The sequence below is a fragment of the Panthera onca genome, chromosome E1 (assembly GCF_046562875.1).
Source record: "Panthera onca isolate mPanOnc1 chromosome E1, mPanOnc1 haplotype 2, whole genome shotgun sequence".
Lineage (NCBI taxonomy): Eukaryota > Metazoa > Chordata > Mammalia > Carnivora > Felidae > Panthera > Panthera onca.
In genome coordinates, this window is record NC_138352.1 from 22,108,918 (window position 1) to 22,127,096 (window position 18,179).

The 18,179-nt window shown below is 50.0% G+C and overlaps 1 protein-coding gene across 1 annotated transcript in view; it reads left to right on the forward strand.

Moving 5' to 3' along the window:
* The window catches only part of DNAH9 (dynein axonemal heavy chain 9), a 329,272-nt gene that overhangs the window by 72,316 nt on the left and 238,777 nt on the right, over positions 1 to 18,179 (forward strand). Inside the window, exons 18-22 of the mRNA XM_078437738.2 lie at positions 2,126 to 2,348; positions 2,998 to 3,164; positions 11,941 to 12,811; positions 15,995 to 16,125; positions 16,492 to 16,618. Of these exons, the coding sequence (XP_078293864.2) occupies positions 2,126 to 2,348; positions 2,998 to 3,164; positions 11,941 to 12,811; positions 15,995 to 16,125; positions 16,492 to 16,618 (1,519 nt within the window). The remainder of the gene's footprint in view (positions 1 to 2,125; positions 2,349 to 2,997; positions 3,165 to 11,940; positions 12,812 to 15,994; positions 16,126 to 16,491; positions 16,619 to 18,179) is intronic.

Genomic DNA, 18,179 nt, shown 5'->3' on the forward strand with positions numbered 1-18,179 from the left:
ACCCACAGATATCCCCCCTAGGTGTCCAGTGTCTGTGAGGCATCTCACACACAATACGTTTAAGACTTATTCCTCCTCCACCTTCTCCGTCCGAAAAAAACCCAGTCTTCGCCAGTTCTTCCCCAAATCTATACATGTCATCACCATTGACCCCATCTCCAGGAGTTGTTACTGATTTCTCTCATCCCCTCGTGTCTCCCCTCCAATCCATCAGTGGAGATGGCATCTCCGTGTGAAATTACCTTGAACCTGACCACCGCTCCAGTCCACCTTCCAGGCCAAAGTCAACATCATCATCATCTTCTGTCACAACCATTAGAGCCCCAAAATGCCCTCCTGGCTTCCATTCCTGTCTCTCCAAATCCAATGCCACCATCACCACCTCCGGCTACAACTTGTTCTCCTCCAGCTACAGGTCTTTTGAAAATCTACTTCTCCGGGGCCTGGGTGGCTCAGTTGGTTGAGCGTCTGACTTCGGCTCAGGTCATGAATGATATCACGGTTCGTGGGTTCGAGCTCTGCGTTGGGCTCTGTGCTGACAGCTCGGAGCCTGGAGCCTGGAGCCTTCTTCGGATTCTGTGTCTCCCTCTCTCTCTCTGCCCCTCCCCTGCTCATGCTCTGTCTCTCCTTGTCTCAAAAATAAAACATTAAAAAAATTTTTTTTTTGAAAACATACTTCTCCAACTCAGATTTCTCGTGCTTATGATGAAATCTGGACTCCCTGCCCTGGCGAACAAGGCCCTGCAGCGTCTGACCCCTGTTGATTCCCTCACGCCTCCTCCCTGATTCCCCGATTCCTCTTCTGTTTCTGCCCGCTGACCTTTCTCCTTTCCTTCAGATATGTCAGACTGAATCCAGCCTCGGTGCCTTGACTCATGCTGTTCCCTGTACTCAAAAGCTCTTCCTCCGTTTCTTTCTGTGGCTTACTCCTTCACACAATTTCCATTTCTGCTCAAATAGCACCGCTGTAGAAAGGCCTTCACTGACCACTCCACAGAAAATTGGACTCTCCTTAGTCTCTGTCCCCTTTATAGTTCTCAAAGCCATGTGAAACTATACAATTTATTTCATTGATTTGTTTCCTATTTTTCCCATGAGAATGTACGCTTTATAAAGTCAGAGCCTTCGTTTCCCTTATGTATCATTCTTTTTTTTTTAATTTTTTTTTTTAACATTTATTCACCTTTGAGAGACCGAGCACAAGTGGAGGAGGGGCAGAGAGAGGAAGACACAGAATCCGAAGCAGGCTCCAGGCTCCGAGCTGTCAGCATAGAGCCCCATGCAGGGCTCAAACCCGTGAACCGTGAGATCATGACCTGAGCTGAAGTCAGCTGCTTAACCGACTGAGCCACCCAGGCGCCCCTCTCTCATTTATCATTCTGTCCCCAGAAACTGGAGCCATGGTTGGGCTCAAATATTTGATGCATTGATCTATCTCATTCTATGTAATAGATGCTCAATAAATATTTTTGAAATAAAGACTGAATCTCACTTAACTCCCACCATAACCAGTGAGTTTTTCCAATCATATAGGTGAGGAAACTGAGGCCCAGAGATGGCAAATGACTTGGCCGTGGTTACACATCTAGTGAGTGTCCAAATCAAACCCAAGTGTGGTATGACTTTCGAGGCCATGATATTTTTTTTCCCAGTGTTTTGAAATTTTTTTTCCTAAATTTCACCTTGAAATAATGTCAGACTTAAAAAAAAAAAAAAAAAAAAGTTGCCAAAACCGTACAGAGCTCACGTGTACCTTCCCTGAGCTTTCTCAAATGATGCCATCTTCTCTAATCATAATGTAGTTATCAAAGCCAGAAAGTTGATGTTGGTGTAGAACTAGTTTCTGATGTACAGGCCGCCTTCCCATTTCACCAGTCGCCCCACTAACGTGTCCTCTCTCCTCCGGCGCGGAGGTCCCGGTCTCTGTCTTTCACGGCTGTGAAAACACGACCGTGACCCTTCCGAAGAGGACCGCATTGTCACCGTCAGGGTCTAGTGTATGCACAGTGCTAGGCACATGGAAAGTGTTTGGCAATGATGGCTGTTCCTGTCGGGGAAATAAATCAACCTTCCTTTTGAGGCGTGGGAGGGGAAGGCTTCTTCACGTTCTGTTTGCTTTGCTTAGCTTGGCCGACCTGGAAGTGTTTATAAGAAATACCGAGAGCGGCATGCTCAAGAAAGTTGAAAAAGGAGATTTCAGAGGATTGGTGGAGATTATGGGGCACCTTATGGCTCTGAAAGAGCGGCAGAACAGCACTGATGAGATGTTCGAGCCCTTGAAGCACACTATTGAGCTGCTAAAGACCTATGAACAAGAATTGCCAGAAACGGTGTTTAAGCAGCTGGAGGTCAGTGCACAGTTTGTTTCCTGAATAAAAGAAACAGAGGGAAAGCTTCTGGACCGCAGAGTGGGGTGAGGTTGGGGCGAGGTGAATGAGAAACGGGGCTGGGTGAGGACCCAAGGCTCGCGATCTGGAGCCGTCCGTGTAATGGCTGCGCACTCTCTAGTGCCTTCCGGAAACTCCGTAAACACGAAACGGCACAATGTCGGCGATAGATGGGACAGTTGGTGTGGGTGAAGGGCTTTGGTGGTTTCGTTTTGTTTTGTGACTTCTTTTTTAGGGATGACTGAAAGTTTTGATTCGGAGAAAGGAAAGCAAGTCTGAGAAGTGTTAAGATGACCTTAAGGGGATGTGGGGCCTGAAAGAAAACAGTCAAGCAGTACTCTGAGGCAATACAGAAAAAGGGCACAGGTTCCTGGGTCAGAGGCTGAGGGCAGGAAGGATATGCCAGAGTAAGAAGGAGATGACAGCCAGGCAAACAGGCGACCACGGAGATGGGTCAGAACTGTAGGGGACGGGCACGCCGTGCCGTGACATCACAGTGTGGCATCCTAGCGTTGATGAAGACGTCTGGGCACCTGTCCAGCTTCAGGCCTGCAGGCGATGGGGGGGGGGGCAGAGCGTGGGTCTGACCGGACTGCGGTCGTCTTCGCAGGAGCTGCCTGAGCAGTGGGACAATGTCAAGAAGCTAGCCATCGCTGTGAGGCAGCAGGTGGCCCCACTGCAGGCGAACGAGGTGGCCGCCCTCCGTCAGAGGTGCTCAGCCTTTGACGTTGAACAGCAGCAGTTCTGGGAGCGATTCCGCAAGGAAGCTCCCTTCAGGTATGGACCCCCACCCCCACCCCACGTCAGCACAGCCTCCTTTCTGTTAAACATGGCGATCTTTGGGTTTCCGAGGGTCTTTCGGTTGAGTTCTTGGATCTTCTGGCGTCTAGCAGGGGAAGACTTGTTTCCAGTCTTCCCTCCCACTTAGATCGGCTGGTTAGAACCTGGTGCTGATGTGAGCAGAGCCCTGTATGAGATGACCAAATGTTGTACAAACACCGTGCCTTAAAAACAGAAGCCTAGAGGCGCCCTGGGGGCTCAGTCGGTCGAGCATCTGACTCTTGATTTCGGCTCAGGTCATGATATCACGGTTTATGAGATCGAGCCCTGTGTCGGGTTCTGTGCCAACAGCTCAGAGCCTCCTTGGGATTCTCCCTCTGTCTCCCTCCCTCTCAAATAGATAAACTTAAAAAAAAAAAAAGTCTCAAAGTTCTGTGTCCCCGAACTGTATGTGATAAAAATCACAAGGTATTTTACAAAGCCACCACTAGTATTCTAAATACCCACAGACTCGTGTTCTTTTGGTTTAAGAAAGTGGCTGGTAGCATTTTGAAATAATTTTGGAAGGCACTTTGGAAGACGGAAGGAAGGATTTGAGGGGCGCCTGGGTGGCTCAGTCAGTTAAGCATCTGACTGTGGCTCAGGTCACGATCTCATGGTGAGTTCGAGCCCCGTGTTGGGCTTTGTGCTGACGGCTCAAAGCCTGGAACCTGCTTCAGATTCTGTGTCTCCCTCTCTCTCTGCACCCCCCCACTCGCACTCTGTCTCTTTCAAAAATAAATATTAAAAAAAAAAAGGCAGGATTATGGTGAAGGATTTCTTTCTGTCTTTGCTTAGTAATGCTCAGACCCCTCCCCACTCATGATAAGGGGTCTTTACTTAAAACAACTATAGGACGAATGACCCCATTCACACGTGCTCACATTGTGCACACGCGAGTTTCGCACGACTCCTACCTTGGTGGAGAAGTGTACCAGGGGTCTGTGCCTGGTCCTCTGCTCAGCGTCGGTGGCTCCAACCAGGAGAACAAGCTGGTTCTCAGTGTCCCGTGTCTGCTGATGCACCAGCTGAGATGGGTCCCCTCCCTTACTCCAGTTCCATGACTCACTTTCTGGTTCCCTCGCTGAGATCCCTGCCGGGTTTCCTCTACGGTTTTGGACGGACGAGCTTAGACGTCTCCACGCTGGAAAACGCCATGCTGGTGAAGAGTGACAAACCTTTTAACTGTCAAGGGCACTTACCCAGAAAAAACAACATCACACAGGGAGACAACACGCTAAAGCAACAAATGAAGCCAAAAAAAACAAAAACAAAAACAAAAAACCAACCATCACAACGTTAGCAGAAGGAAATACGGCGTAATGATTAAGCATGTGGACTCTGGATTCAGGCCGCCTTGCGTCTACTCACAAGTCTATGACTTACTGTGTGTCAGGAAGCTCACCAGCTCTGAGCTTTAGTTCCCTTGCCTGTAAAATGGGGTTCATGATAGTATCCGTCTCATAAGGTTGTTGACAGAATTAAGAAGTAATCTTTGTGGGGCGCCTGGGTGGCTCAGTCAGTTAAGCGTCCGACTCTTGGTTTTGGCTGAGGTCATGATCTCGTGGTTAATGAGTTCGAGCCCTGCGTCGGGCTCTGTGCTGACAGCATGGAACCTGGCTGGGATCCTCTCTCTCTGCCCCTCCCCGGCTTACGCTCTCTCAGAATAAACAAACTATTTTTTAAAATATTTTTACGTTTATTTTGAGAGACTGCACAAATGGAGAAGGAACAGAGAGAAAGAGAAAGGCAGAGAATCCCAAGAGGGAGAGAATCCACGCAGGGCTTGATGTCACGAACTTGTGAGATCGTGACCTGAGCCCAGATCAAGAGTCGGATGATTAACCGACTGAGCCACCCAGGTGCCCCAATAAATAAATGAGCTTAAAAGAAAAAGAAGTAATCTTTGCAAGTATTTAGCGTAGTATCTGGCACTAAGATGACCAACCATCCTGGTTTTCCCTCGGCTGTTCTGGTTTTAGCGCTGGAAGTCTCACATCCAGAGAAGATTCCCTGTTCCAGGCAGATCAGAACTGTCGGTCGCCCAGCATGGCGCACGGGCACGGCCTACCTGTTCCTATTCGCCACTCCCCAAACGTACACCGAGTGGCTCCTATCTCCCAATTACCGTACCTGGGGCTAGAGAGAACGAGACGAGTGTTTCACGAGGCAGGGAACAGATGGGTAAACTCTGCATAGGACGGACATGTGAAGAACAGACCCTACAGCCGTGTGCCGCCATATTGGCTGTACTTTAAAATCACCCAGGGAGCTTCTAAAATTTCCAGTGTCCAGTCTATCTCGCAGAGCAACCTGGGGACAAGACCTCCAGTACTTTGTAAAGGTCCTCAGGTGCTTCCACTGCGCAGCCAAGTTTGAGCCTTGCTGCCCTATGGGGAAGTAACTGGTTCCCTTTGAAGCAATCGTGCCAGGGCGTAAAATTCCAGTAGAGTCCACATCCCTTTAGCATAATTGTCTTTGGAGCCGTGCCTTTGCTCCAAGGAAACATCTGTTGCACCACACATTGGTGAAACTCTTTGGGGACCGTTCTTTCAGAGTCTGAGACATATTCTCTTGACTCTCCTTTGGACATGCAATTGGATATTTGAATTTTAACACCGATCACGCAGAGCCAAAGCTGGCGAGGCAGTTGGGTTATGGAGCTGTGTGATACTTGCTTAGCGTTAACAATCACACCCACGGCAACAGCCGTAAGAAAGAGAGGAAAAGACACTAATATCTTTGCCTCCACTGTCCCTTACAAATTTTTCCAAGAGAAGGGTCCCAAAGATACGTGGTGAAATGTTTTCCCAAATGGAACTCCGGATAACTGCTCGAGAGGACACGACGTCCATTTGCTGGTGTGATTTTGCGTACCCGTTGAAAACGCGGTATCCCTCCTTCGTAGTTAGGTCGCGTACGTGTGTTGATCGACTGGTGGCGTTTTTGTAACGTGATGGCTGCGATTGAGTTTGTTTTCTTTCTTAGCACCCGTATCTGCCGGCTGGGTGGATATTGCTTCTCTGAGCTGGGTTTTCCAAATCCGCATCTGTTAATTTGACATGCAGATGAGGCCTTGCAAGAGAACACTTTGAAAAGAGCTGCTCACAGCAGCATGGAAAGCCAAACATTACTTCAATTGTGATGCGTTCTTCTTCTCCGCAAGAAAACATCAGGACTGGAGCAGAATCGTGGATTTATGGCTGAAGGGAATCTTAGTGGGAATCAACTCAAGGCTTGTTGTCTTTCTGGGCTCGGTGTATGCAAATCTGTGTGTCTGACATTTTAAGGCTGTGTGTATGGCAAAGGGTTTTAATTCTGGTGCCTTCACTTTTAGATCATTTAAGAGTTTCTAAAATGCAGACCCTGGCACATTCCTCTGCGAGTGCAAGTTTCTGTTGCTGATTATGTTGCAGGTTAAGCTCACACTGATCTTGTCTTTGAGGAGGAGAAAGAAAGTATCTCATTAGGCTCCTGAAGCCTGTCAGGTGCCGGTTGATGTCTGGTTGCTTGGGTTGAGTTTCTTCGTGTTCAAGTCTTACTTCTTCCTGTAGTTGTTAACTCTGAGCTGTATCAGCATATTCCGAGCTGAGCTCCCTGACTTCGTAGTAATTGGCTAACTCCTCATATTCGGATTCAAGGACTTTTCACAGCTCTTAAAGTCCGGAGGCAGACTGTCCCCTCGGAGCAAAAGGAATGTCTCCATGCTCCAGTGGCCTTCTCTGGCTCAGTGTCCTAACCTTGAGCGCAGTCTTCCTGACCTTAAGGAATGATGCCATGGCACATAACCGGTTGTCTTTCCCACATCGAGACCAAGGTTATCTACCCACGGCTTTCTTAGCCAAAGCACTTGATCTCGGTGAGCTACAGCTCAGCGGAGACCATTAGTGTTTTCAGTCGGCTGGCAGCCGGATTCCGTGAACGATCGAGAGAGCCTTCTTGAAGGTACACTCCCTTTGGGTACTGTCGTGCGCAACAACTAGAGAAAGCAAAGCTTTCCAGATAGCCCAGTGCAGCAGGCGTGAGGAAAGAGGGTCCTCGGTCTTGCTTGCACGGTGTCTGTTGTCTCTTCAGTAGCTGGAGAAAAGAAGTGCTCATCATTAGCGCTCCCACAAACATGTCGCAGTCCTGAGACAAGTTCAGCTTCACCCTGTTCTTCCAGTTCATCTGATTCATTCACACGATTCAGGCTTCCGCAGAGCAGCAGAGGTCGTGGTCTCAACAACGGGGTCACCAAAAAAGGATATTGTGCTGGGATTTTAAGATAATACACGCTCAAAAAAAAAAAAAACCAAAAAAAAAAAAACAAAAAACCCATACTTTCTGACCTCAGAGACAATTTCAAAAATGAGTGCTTAGACACATTCATTGGAGGGGCGCCTGGGTGGCTCAGTTGATTGAGCATCTGACTCTTTTTTTTTTTTTAATGTTTTTAATGTTTACTTTTGAGACAGAGAGCATGAGTGGGGGAGTGGCAAAGAGGGAGACACAGAATCCAAAGCAGGCTCCAGGCTCTGAGCTGCCAGCACAGAGCCCGACGCAGGGCTCGAACCCACAGACTGTGAGATCATGACCTGAGCCAAAGTTGGACGCTCAACTGACAGAGCCACCCAGGCACCCCCCCATCTGACTCTTGATTTCAGCTCAGGTCATGGTCCCAGCATTGTGGGATAGAGCCCTGCGTTGGTCTCCATGCTAAGCATAGAGCCTGCTTAAGATTCCCTCTCTCTCCCTCTGCCCCTCACCCCAGAACTCTCTCTTTCTCAAAAAAACAAAAACAGGGGTGCCTGGGTGGTTCAGTCAGTTAAGCCTCCAACTTCGGCTCAGGTCATGATCTCACGGTTTGTGAGTTCGAGCCCCGTGTCAGGCTCTGTGCTGACAGCTCAGAGCACAGAGCCTGCTTCAGACTCTGTCTCCCGCTCTCTCTGCTCTTCCCCCACTCATGCTCTGTCTCTCTCTCTCCTTCAAAAATAAATAAAAACGTTAAAAAAATTTTTAAATAAAAACAGAAAAAATAAAGCAAAAGACACGTTCATTGGGTGGCCAACTTTAACCTCCCCCAAGGAGGGAGTTCACACCCCCTGTTGGAGATGGTGCTTGAGCCAGTGGGAAAGGGAGGATTAGCCATTGGGAAAAGAAGTTGGAGGTGAGGTTATTCCAGGCATAGGAAGCAGAACACTCAAAGGCACCAAAGGGTGAAAACGTGAGGAACAGTTGGATGGCCCCATGTGTGCATGGCTGGGATGCTGGAAATGGGGGTGAGAACAGAGCGGTTCACGGAACCAGATTCTGACCATGATCAACCGCTGAGGAGCCTAAGCATGAGGACAACGTGGTGTGAACACCACTGGCCTGTGGCTGCGGAGCACGGGGTGGAGCGAGACCCACTCAGGGCCGAGTGCTCGGTGGGAGGGTGATGGCGGCAGCCCAGGAGAGAAGCAGTCGCCATGGACTGATGCGATGGCATTGACAATGGAGAGGGGACAGATTGGAGAGATCTGGGAGGGGAATAGGTGTGTTGATTGGGTACGAGAGGTGAGCAGGGAGGAGAGACTGGTACAGTTCTCTGTCTTCTATCCTAGACCACTAAGTGCAAGGCACTCTTTCACTGCTCACCAAGGTGGGGGCCACCGATGGGGAAGAACTGAAAGACCCCAGGCTCGGTTCGGCTGAGTTGAGTCTTAAGATTCCCGTCAGGTACCAAGCAGGGGTGTGTTTGGTTTTGAACACGCAGGTGTGGTTCTGAGGTTAAACATTTACCACCCACTGGCTTCCCCAGAATTAATTTAAATCACTCATTCCTCCCCCTCCCTCCACACACACCTACGTCTGGGCCGGGCCCGAGTCGATCATTCTTCTGAGATCGTACGCACAAGCGCCGAATTTCCATTTCTCTCCATTATAATTTTATTCATCCAGACATGGCAGGCATTTCTCTCCTTAGATTAAAATCCTTTTGCATTATTGTTTCAATTTCAAAGACTTACTGCACCGCGTTCCCTCCAATTGCTTTCTTGTTCTCCTACTGTATCGCTCCCCTAGGATTCGGAGAACTGCTTCCAGCTTATTAGGCACATTAATCAGGGCTGTGAACATCCTGACGGTGTGCACCAGAGTTTTGAAATGGGAAGAGGGTTACCTGCCCTCGTGTCTTGGGATTCTTTTCACCACTTAGGCCAAATTAACTTTTATGTGTGCTCAGCTGCAGGAAACGACTGTCCACAAATTTAAACCATAAACAAAAATTACACCACGCAGTAGACGACCTCAGGAGTAGGTCTGACAAGTAATCGCCTCTGACAGACATCTGGGGTGCTGCTGTTGATTTCAGGGTGTTCGCATGTGCTAAGGAAAGAATGGTTAGAAAGACCATTCATTTTCTCCTGTGTGTGCCCCGAACACCCTGAGAGCTCACGACTTCCCTCGTAAGTTATTCCTGAATTATATACGCCATTCGTAGATTGAACAGAATGTGGGCTTTTAGACGTTGGCCCACAAGGATCTCGTACCAACAGCAAGAAGCTAAATTCGCTTTCCAAGTCGCTCCAGTCAAGATAAAAAGTAGAACCTACACACTCCAACAATCAGTCTTTGGAAATGAAGAATAAAGAGAAAAAAACCAGCCGTGCACTTGATCTTTCCTGCCGGACCACTTGCCATGAGGACATTACATTTCTTTCCTTCTGGTTCTTTTTCCACTCCTCTCCTGGGGGGGGTGGGGTGGGGGAGGAAGCTCCTTGCCTAGACAGACAAAGGTCCCCCTTCAGCTCTGAGAACTTCAACCTCCAGTCCTGTTCCGGAACCCTGGGGGGGACGGAGACCAGCGAAGACACGCCATGATGTTCGGCCTCATCCTCTGAAGACAAGTCCACAACCGTAGCACAGAAGCCAAAAACCATTTAGATGGAACCAGCAGAATCAAACGTAGCAAGCATCAAAGTTAATCTGACACTGATTTAATGGGATGCATAACTGTTATTGTGTTGCATGGTAATTAGGCTTAAGTGGCGAGCAGTTCAGGTAAATGGCTTTAATTAGGATTACTTTCCATCCGTCAAGTCAGATATTTCCAAAGACAACTGAGAGGAGAGGCAGTTCAAGAAAAAGACGTCGTATGCCGTCCTCCCCTCCACACTCCACCACCCAACTAACATACACGAGCATACGTACGTACGTGTGCGTGGGCACGCACACACATGCTAGACTGGAGGAAACGACCGGTTCTTTAAATCCCTCATTTGCCCTCAACTTTCCCCTTGATGATGAAGCCCATGATACCTTATTTTGATTTTAGAGGAACGTGGTATTCCCCCTTAAGTCGCTGTGCCCCCAAATTGGCCCTCCAGGCGCACAGAGAGAAGAAACCAGAGTTGGTGATGGGGAGGAAAACGAGAGGCTCCTTACACACTTGGGTTCCACATGCTCCTGACCAAAGAAACGTTATCTGCCCACATGGGTTCCTTTGCACGTCAGGTTCGTTCGTTCGTTCTTTTCTTCCTTCCTTCCTTCCTTCCTTTCAAGATTTTAAGTCCTCTCCACACCCAACATGGGGCTCAAACTTACAACCCCAAGATCAAGAGTTGCGTGCTCCATGGACTGAGCCAGCCAGATGCCCCTGCATGTGGGGTGCTGATGTTGGAGGAGAGAGGCCAGGCCGGGAACGCAGTTCTGGAAAGGTAGGGCCGTGAAGCAGGCGAGCACTGGGGAGGCTCAGAGGGGGCGGTGGATGCCTGCCGTGAGCACAAGAGAGAAAAGAGGGTGGGGGCCTATGAAGAAAAACCGTAAAGCTGGGCACAGCGCAGAGATAGAAGTCGGGTGAAGAACCAGAGGCACCCAGGATTCAGGAGAGAGCAGGCCAGAGTGGTCTAAGGCTCGAGATCAAGGACAACTTGGAGGGAGGACTTAAGAAGAGGAGTCTGACTTGAGGCCCCTAGCAAAGGAGCAGCACGATGACTGCACAGGGCCCTGGTGAGGTCTCTGTGCTCGGTCTTCAAGGTCCTCTATCCGTGGTTCCCAAACGTGGCAGTGCCATTGCCTGGAGGCGTCACAGGCCACCCACGTGAGCTTCCCCACAGTCAAGGACGCCAACCTGGCACGCTGGAACCACCCGGCAAGCTGCGCCTGGGTCTCACCCCTAAAGAGCCTGACTTCACTGGACTGGGGAGCAGCCTGGGCACGGAGAGCATTCAAAACTTCCGGCAAATTCTAACATGTCACCCAGACTGAGAGCCAGTGCCCCAGAGGGAGTGTAGGGTAGGACTTCTAGATGCCAGCCCTCTCACCTAAAGACCGCCTACCACGCATAGTCCTGGCGGGAGCTCTGGCTTTACAGCACCTACGGGAACGTGACCGTGTTCCTCTGTGTCAGGTGCTCTGGGAGCCAGTGCGCAAAAGCACAGTCCAAAGGGAGCTTGAACAAAGGGATGGTCCCCTTCATCCCTGGATGGGGGACCGGGGAGCAGCAGAAAAGGAGACTAGTTTTCCCTTCTCAGGTGTGAAGAGAAGATTCAAGCCTCCTGTTCCCCTTGAACTGTCTTTTCTCCAGCTGTGCGCGCTTACCCCACCCCCCCAACCCACCCCGAGTGCCTTTTTCTTCCCGGGCTTCGGTGCCAGTTACCATTCGTGGCTAGAATACTAGGCGTTTAAAGATTTGAGCTGGCGTGACCCTGGCGATTCCGGGACACGAGCCCCTGTGCGCCCTACTCACCGGAAGGAACATGTTTTTGTTTCGTAGGTTCAACAGCGTCGCCCCTCACCGAGAGCTGGACGCCAGGCACACGGAGATCCGACAGATGGAGCTGACCCTGGCCTCCATCTCGGAGTCTGCTGCCTTGTTTGAGGTCAGCATTCCCAACTACAAGCAGCTGAACCAGTGCAGGCGGGAAGTCTGCCTGCTGAAGGAGCTCTGGGACACGATAGGGATGGTCACCTCCAGCATCCATGCCTGGGAGACGGCCCCGTGGAGGGAGGTCAACGTGGAGGCCATGGACCGGGAGTGTAAACAGTTCGCCAGGTGCATCCGGAACCTGGACAAGGAGGTCAGGGCCTGGGACGCGTTCGCGGGCCTGGAGAGCACCGTGTCGGACGCTCTGAGCTCGCTGCGGGCGGTGGCCGAGCTGCAGAGTCCGGCCATCCGGGAGCGGCACTGGAGGCAGCTGGTGCAGGCCACGGGCGTGAGCTTCACCGTGGACGAGGGCACCACCCTGGCAGACCTCCTGCGGGTCCAGCTGCACCATTTTGAGGACGAGGTGCGGAGCATCGCGGACAAGGCCGTGAAAGAGATGGGCACGGAGGAGACCTTGACGGAGCTGTGCGCCACCTGGGCCGGCCTGGAATTCCGGTACGAGCCCCACCCGCGGACCGGCGTCCCCCAGCTGCGGTCGGACGAGGACCTCCTCGAGCTCCTGGAGGACAACCAAGTCCAGCTGCAGAACCTGATGACGTCCAAGCACGTTGCCTTCTTCCTGGAGGAGGTGTCCGGCTGGCAGAAGAGGCTGTCCACGGCCGACGCCGTCATCTCCACCTGGTTCGACGTGCAGCGCACGTGGTCTCACCTGGAAAGTATATTCATGGGATCCGAAGACATCCGGGCTCAGCTGCCCCAGGTACCTGCTAAGGAAATCCCGCTCGTTCTGCTCCCTTACCCGAGTCGAGGGAGGCGCTCCCTGTCTGCGCGGTCCTCTAGACCCTGTCCTCCTCTGCCTGGTCTTGCCTCCACTCGAAGGCACCTGCAACGAACATCGGCCTCCCAAGCCGCCACAAGTCAGGCAGAGGGAAAGAGAGAAGGGGAAATGCACACCCATCAGTGTGTCCCTGGATGGCTGGGAAAAAGAAAGGAGGGTCGATTGGTGTTGTTCTAACGTGTATTTAAGAAAGGAAATGGAGGGGCGCCTGGGTGGCTCGGTCGGTTAAGCGTCCGACTTCGGCTCAGGTCGTGATCTCGCGGTCCGTGAGTTCGAGCCCCGTGTCGGGCTCTGTGCTGACAGCTCAGAGCCTGGAGCCTGTTTCGGATTCTGTGTCTCCCTCCCTCTCTGCCCCTCCCCTGCTCATGCTCTGTCTCTCTCTGTCTCAAAAATAAACGTTGAAAAAAAGAAAGAAAGGAAATGGAGGCTATCAGCTCCTGAAGTTTGGGATGAGCCAGTCACGAGCCGCTACACAATTACAGTGCAGTTGTCAACTGGGAGTGAGCATTTGTTTCTGGGCAAATTCAAGTTCCTTCTTGAGCCGTGAGGCACACTGCAGACCTCTGGCCTGTACCGCCTGCGAAACACCAGTCTGCAGCTAAATCCTCAGCAGCGAACTTCTCTGAACTATACATTCTTCTCATTACTACCTTCCCTGTGGTTGATTGCCCCTTCTAATTTGTCTTAATTAATGTGCCATTAACTTACCCACCTCTCAGTGGATTCATATTCATTGGATTTTTTTTTTTTGCAGAGTTCTCTGTTTCTCTGTACCCCCTCAGCACAGAAAGCTCTTTGCCTACAAATCAGTTTGTTTCCAAAACGTCACGCATTGTGCAGACCTCCCTTAAAAGTTGAAGCGCCCCCCCCGTCAAAACTTTGTATTTTTCCAGCTCGCCCCTCAAAAAGCATATCTAATGTCCGACTGCAGATGGAAGGTTGTACATGCAGAACGAAAGACAGCAGAAAACTGGGGCGCCTGGGTGGCTCAGTCGGCTCAGGGCACGATCTCGCGGTTCATGAGTTCGAGCCCCGCGTCGGGCTCTGTGCCGACAGCTCGGAGCCTGGAGCCCGCTTCGGATTCTGTGTCTCCCTCTGTCTCTGCCCCTAACCCACTCACGTTCTGTCTGTCTCTCTCAAAAATAAATAAATAAACAACAAAAAATTTTTTTTTTAGAATAAAAAACCAGAAAACAATTCTGATAGGTTGTCATCAGGCCACATGGAATAAGCCAGATTTTCTTTCTTTGCAGTGCTAGTGACTGGAGAAGAGCAGGTTTAATTGGGGGTGGGGTGCATGGAAATCAGTGGAGACTTTGGTAGAGACTCTGAGGAGGCATCTGAGAACTCCCAACTATGCACCAGAAAGAATTGGTGTCATTAACTTCTCAGTGGCAAGGGTTTGTGTGTGAAGTATGCGAACACATTTAATTTTTTTTTTTTTTGTATTAACAGTGCAATAACAGAGACAATTTGAAAACATGATAAAACCGGTCATAATCTTACACCCTAACTAGTAACTATTTTCATTCATTAGAAACATTTCCCAACTTGGCTTGACACACACAGGCATTTCTGTACGGTTGCCCTCTGCAGGATATCAATTTTCTTTCCAGCTCTTTCCATGGGAGCACTCGTGCTCCGTACTTCATACTTCTGACGAAACCTCGAGACTTCCACACCTCTCACGGGAACAAGATACCTCACTGAGCAAACATATTGTCCCCAGCCCCCCTGTTTCTAAATCTTCTTGGAGAGGGGTGTGGATTGAAGATGTTCGGAGCAGACCCAGGTGGGCGGGGCAGGCTGAGTTTCAGCTCTGTCTCTTGGAGCTGTGGGACCTTGGGCAAGTTGCTTAACCTCCCTGTGCCCTGGTTTCCTCCCGCGAACCGGGACAAATACCAGAACCTACTTCAGGGATGTAACTGAACAGTGCACACAGCATATACTGTTGTGATCGTTGCCGTGTACTAAAAATACCACAAGCTCTCGCCAGGTGCCAGGTGTTGAGCTAAACTCTGCACATATTATTGTCTCGACCATGTCAGTGATGTTGTTCCTCACTGTGTGTGTTTGAAGGACACGGTAGTAACTGATTCGTTTGACCTCACGTTTGCCGAAGAACATCTTGCTTTGGTTACGTAAACTTTAGCACGGACCCAGGGAAGGCAGCGGACCCGCCCGCCGTCCACCTGATGTAGGAAGTGTGTGTTTTATGCCGACGGTTCTCAAAGTATGGTCCAGGGACCCTGACCCTTGTAGGAGATCCTCAGGGTCAAAGCTGTCTTAAGAATAGCGCTAAGATGCTGTTTTCCGCTCAGATTTTCCCCGGGCGCACACGGGAGTTCCCCAGAGGCTCTATGATACGTGACATCACGACAGATCGAATGCAGAGCAGGAAAGAAAACCTGGTCACGTTCCAAGTCAGACATTAACTTTGGGGAGGAAAAAACAAAAAAACAATGTCACCTCCTCTCTAAGTTATTTTGTTTTGGAAAATACAATTATGTTAGAAGTATATCATCAGGTTACCGTCGTGGGCTTAATATCATTACTCTTCAAATGAATTAACAAAATATTTTTTCAATATGTCAACGTCAGCTTCCAACGGAGAAAATGCACTGAGGGCTATATTAGCCACGTACGCAAAAAGCTCTTTGCACTCCTCGCCGATTTTTGCAAAACACAGAGGGAGGGATTTTGTGGCCCAAATGTGCAGGAACTTCTGTTTCAAGCCAAGAGTATTTCCTTGTTGAAGTTTTTAGGGCCTCCCCCAAGGACCGGTTTCTGCTTCTGAATTGCTGCAGATGAGGGGACCTTCTTCGAGTCCGAGAAAGCGGTGGTGAATTTCCCCCCACGTTTTTTAAAAAAAAATTTTTTTTAACGTTTATTTATTTTTGAGACAGAGAGAGACAGAGCATGAATGGGGGAGGGTCAGAGTGAGGGAGACACAGAATCTGAAACAGGCTCCAGGCTCTGAGCTGTCAGCACAGAGCCCGACGCGGGGCTCGAACCCACGGACCGCGAGATCATGACCTGAGCCAAAGTCGGCGGCTTAACCAACTGAGCCACCCAAGCGCCCCTCCCCCCACGTTTCAATTTCAGGATTCTGAAAGATTTGAAGGCATTGATGTGGACTTTAAAGAGCTGGCTTACGATGCCCAGAAAACTCCAAATGTCGTGGAGGCCACCAATAAACCAGGTCTTTACGAAAAACTGGAAGGTCTTCAGAGCAGGTGATGGTCTGCTTGCTTCCCCCCCGTCCCCCGCCTTTATACCGGGGAAGGTGATGGTGCCTTTTCCCCATTCTCTGAGACCCTTACTGTCTTCAGCTATCCAAGCAAGTGTGTGTGTGTGTGTGTGTGTGTGCGCGCGCGCACGTGCGCTTCGATTTTCCGGTATGTTAGGTAACGTGGGGTATTATGAGAGGCGCTTGTTTGGGTGGAAATGCACCAGTGTGTATATTTGCAAATACCCTCAGTGTTTCTGGCACTGATTTCCATACGCGTTCCGTGTCCTGCCTCTGTCTGCCTTTGGGTCGTGTCTACGTACCTATGCGCCTAAGCAAACTTAATTACAAAATCCTATGTCTGTGCCCTCAGATTGCACGTGTGTGAGAAGGCCCTGGCAGAGTACCTGGATACGAAAAGGCTTGCCTTCCCTAGGTTTTACTTTCTGTCCTCTTCTGACCTGTTAGACATCCTTTCCAACGGCACAGCTCCTCAAGAGGTAAGCGGAGGGAGCGCTCGTGGAAGCATCCAGAAAGTCTGAGGGGGCTCCCAAGTGGGAAGGTGTCAGATTCCCCATTATGCCTCCTCTCTCTGGTAGGGTGCGTATTTCAGACCCACGTTTCCCCCCCGCCCCCCACCTCACCCCCCGGCATCTTCCACGTTTATAGTTAGGCTTCTCGGGGAGCCCCCGGCCCATCAGTGGCTCTAACCCCCGAAAGGGGAAGCTTCGAGGATGGGGAAGGTGGAGGGGTCTAAGCCTTCACAGGAGTGTGCCTTTGATCGGATTCTGAAGAGAGATCCAGGTAGGTGCTAGCAAAAGTTACAGCAAACATTTCCAGGGGAGAGAAGACTGAAGGTTGTATTAACATGGCATTTTGTGATTTTTGTGTGTGCGGAAAGAGTATACACAAGGAGCTCAAAATTTGGAGTTCTGGCCCCTAGTTCTAGCCACTTGTTGGCCGTGTGGTCTTGGGAGTCCCTTCTCTTTGGCGAAATTTCCTCATCTGTAAGATAGGAGAAGGCTACTGTGGTACAGCCTTTTTCCCCCCTCTCTCTCTCTTAATATGAAAGTCCCACTGGTTGTGTTTGGAGCTGTAGACAGCGCTTCTCAAACATGAGCGTCACCTGGGGGCTCAGGTGCATCAGAGTTACCTGGAACGCTTGTTAAAATGCAGATTCCTGGGCCCCAGGGTTTCAGATGAGCCTGTAGGTCCAGGTGGGGCTGGAGAGGTTGCATTTCTAAGGATTCCCCAAGTGATGCTGGTGGTCTCGGGACCACCCTTCGAGAAGGACTGTCCTAGACCCTAGGTCTGCGTCTCCAAGTGACAGGTAGGATGGGGGGATGGTGTCTCCACCAGGTGTCACCCCGAGAAGACGCCAAGATCTGTGTGTATGTAGTTCTCCACTTTTCCTTTGACGGAGGATATCCGGTCAGAGTACCGTGTTCAGAAGTTACTTGGATGAGTTCTGTCCCGCCCTTCAGTGTGATTTTTGTACTTCACCTGAAGTACGGTTGGGCTCAGGTATTTCTCTTGGCTTTTAGTTTTTGTTTCTGTTTTTGTTTTTGTTTTTTTTCTTCCCATCCCTGTGGATTGGATTGTTTGAATACGTAGAATTCTAAAAGTCAAGATGTGCAAAAAGGTACGTTGGAAACGCCCCTCCTGTACTTCCCCTCCACTCCCTGTAGGTCACCGACCCCACTAGTTTCTGGCTTTCCTTTGCAAGAAACAAGCAAATGTTCGTTTATATCTGCCCATGTGGTTTTCTAATTTACCCTCCTTTCTCACATAAAAGGGAGCCTGCTATGTATACTTGAAAGCAGTTTTTTATGTTGTTACATATCCTGGAAATCACTCCATATCAATTTAAAGGCATGGCCCTCGTTTGTTTTTTTTTTAATGTTTATTTATTTATTTTTTTAATTTTTTTTAACCTTTATTTATTTTTGAGACAGAGAGAGACAGAGCATGAATGGAGGAGGGGCAGAGAGAGAGGGAGACACAGAATCGGAAGCAGGCTCCAGGCTCTGAGCCATCAGCCCAGAGCCTGACGTGGGGCCT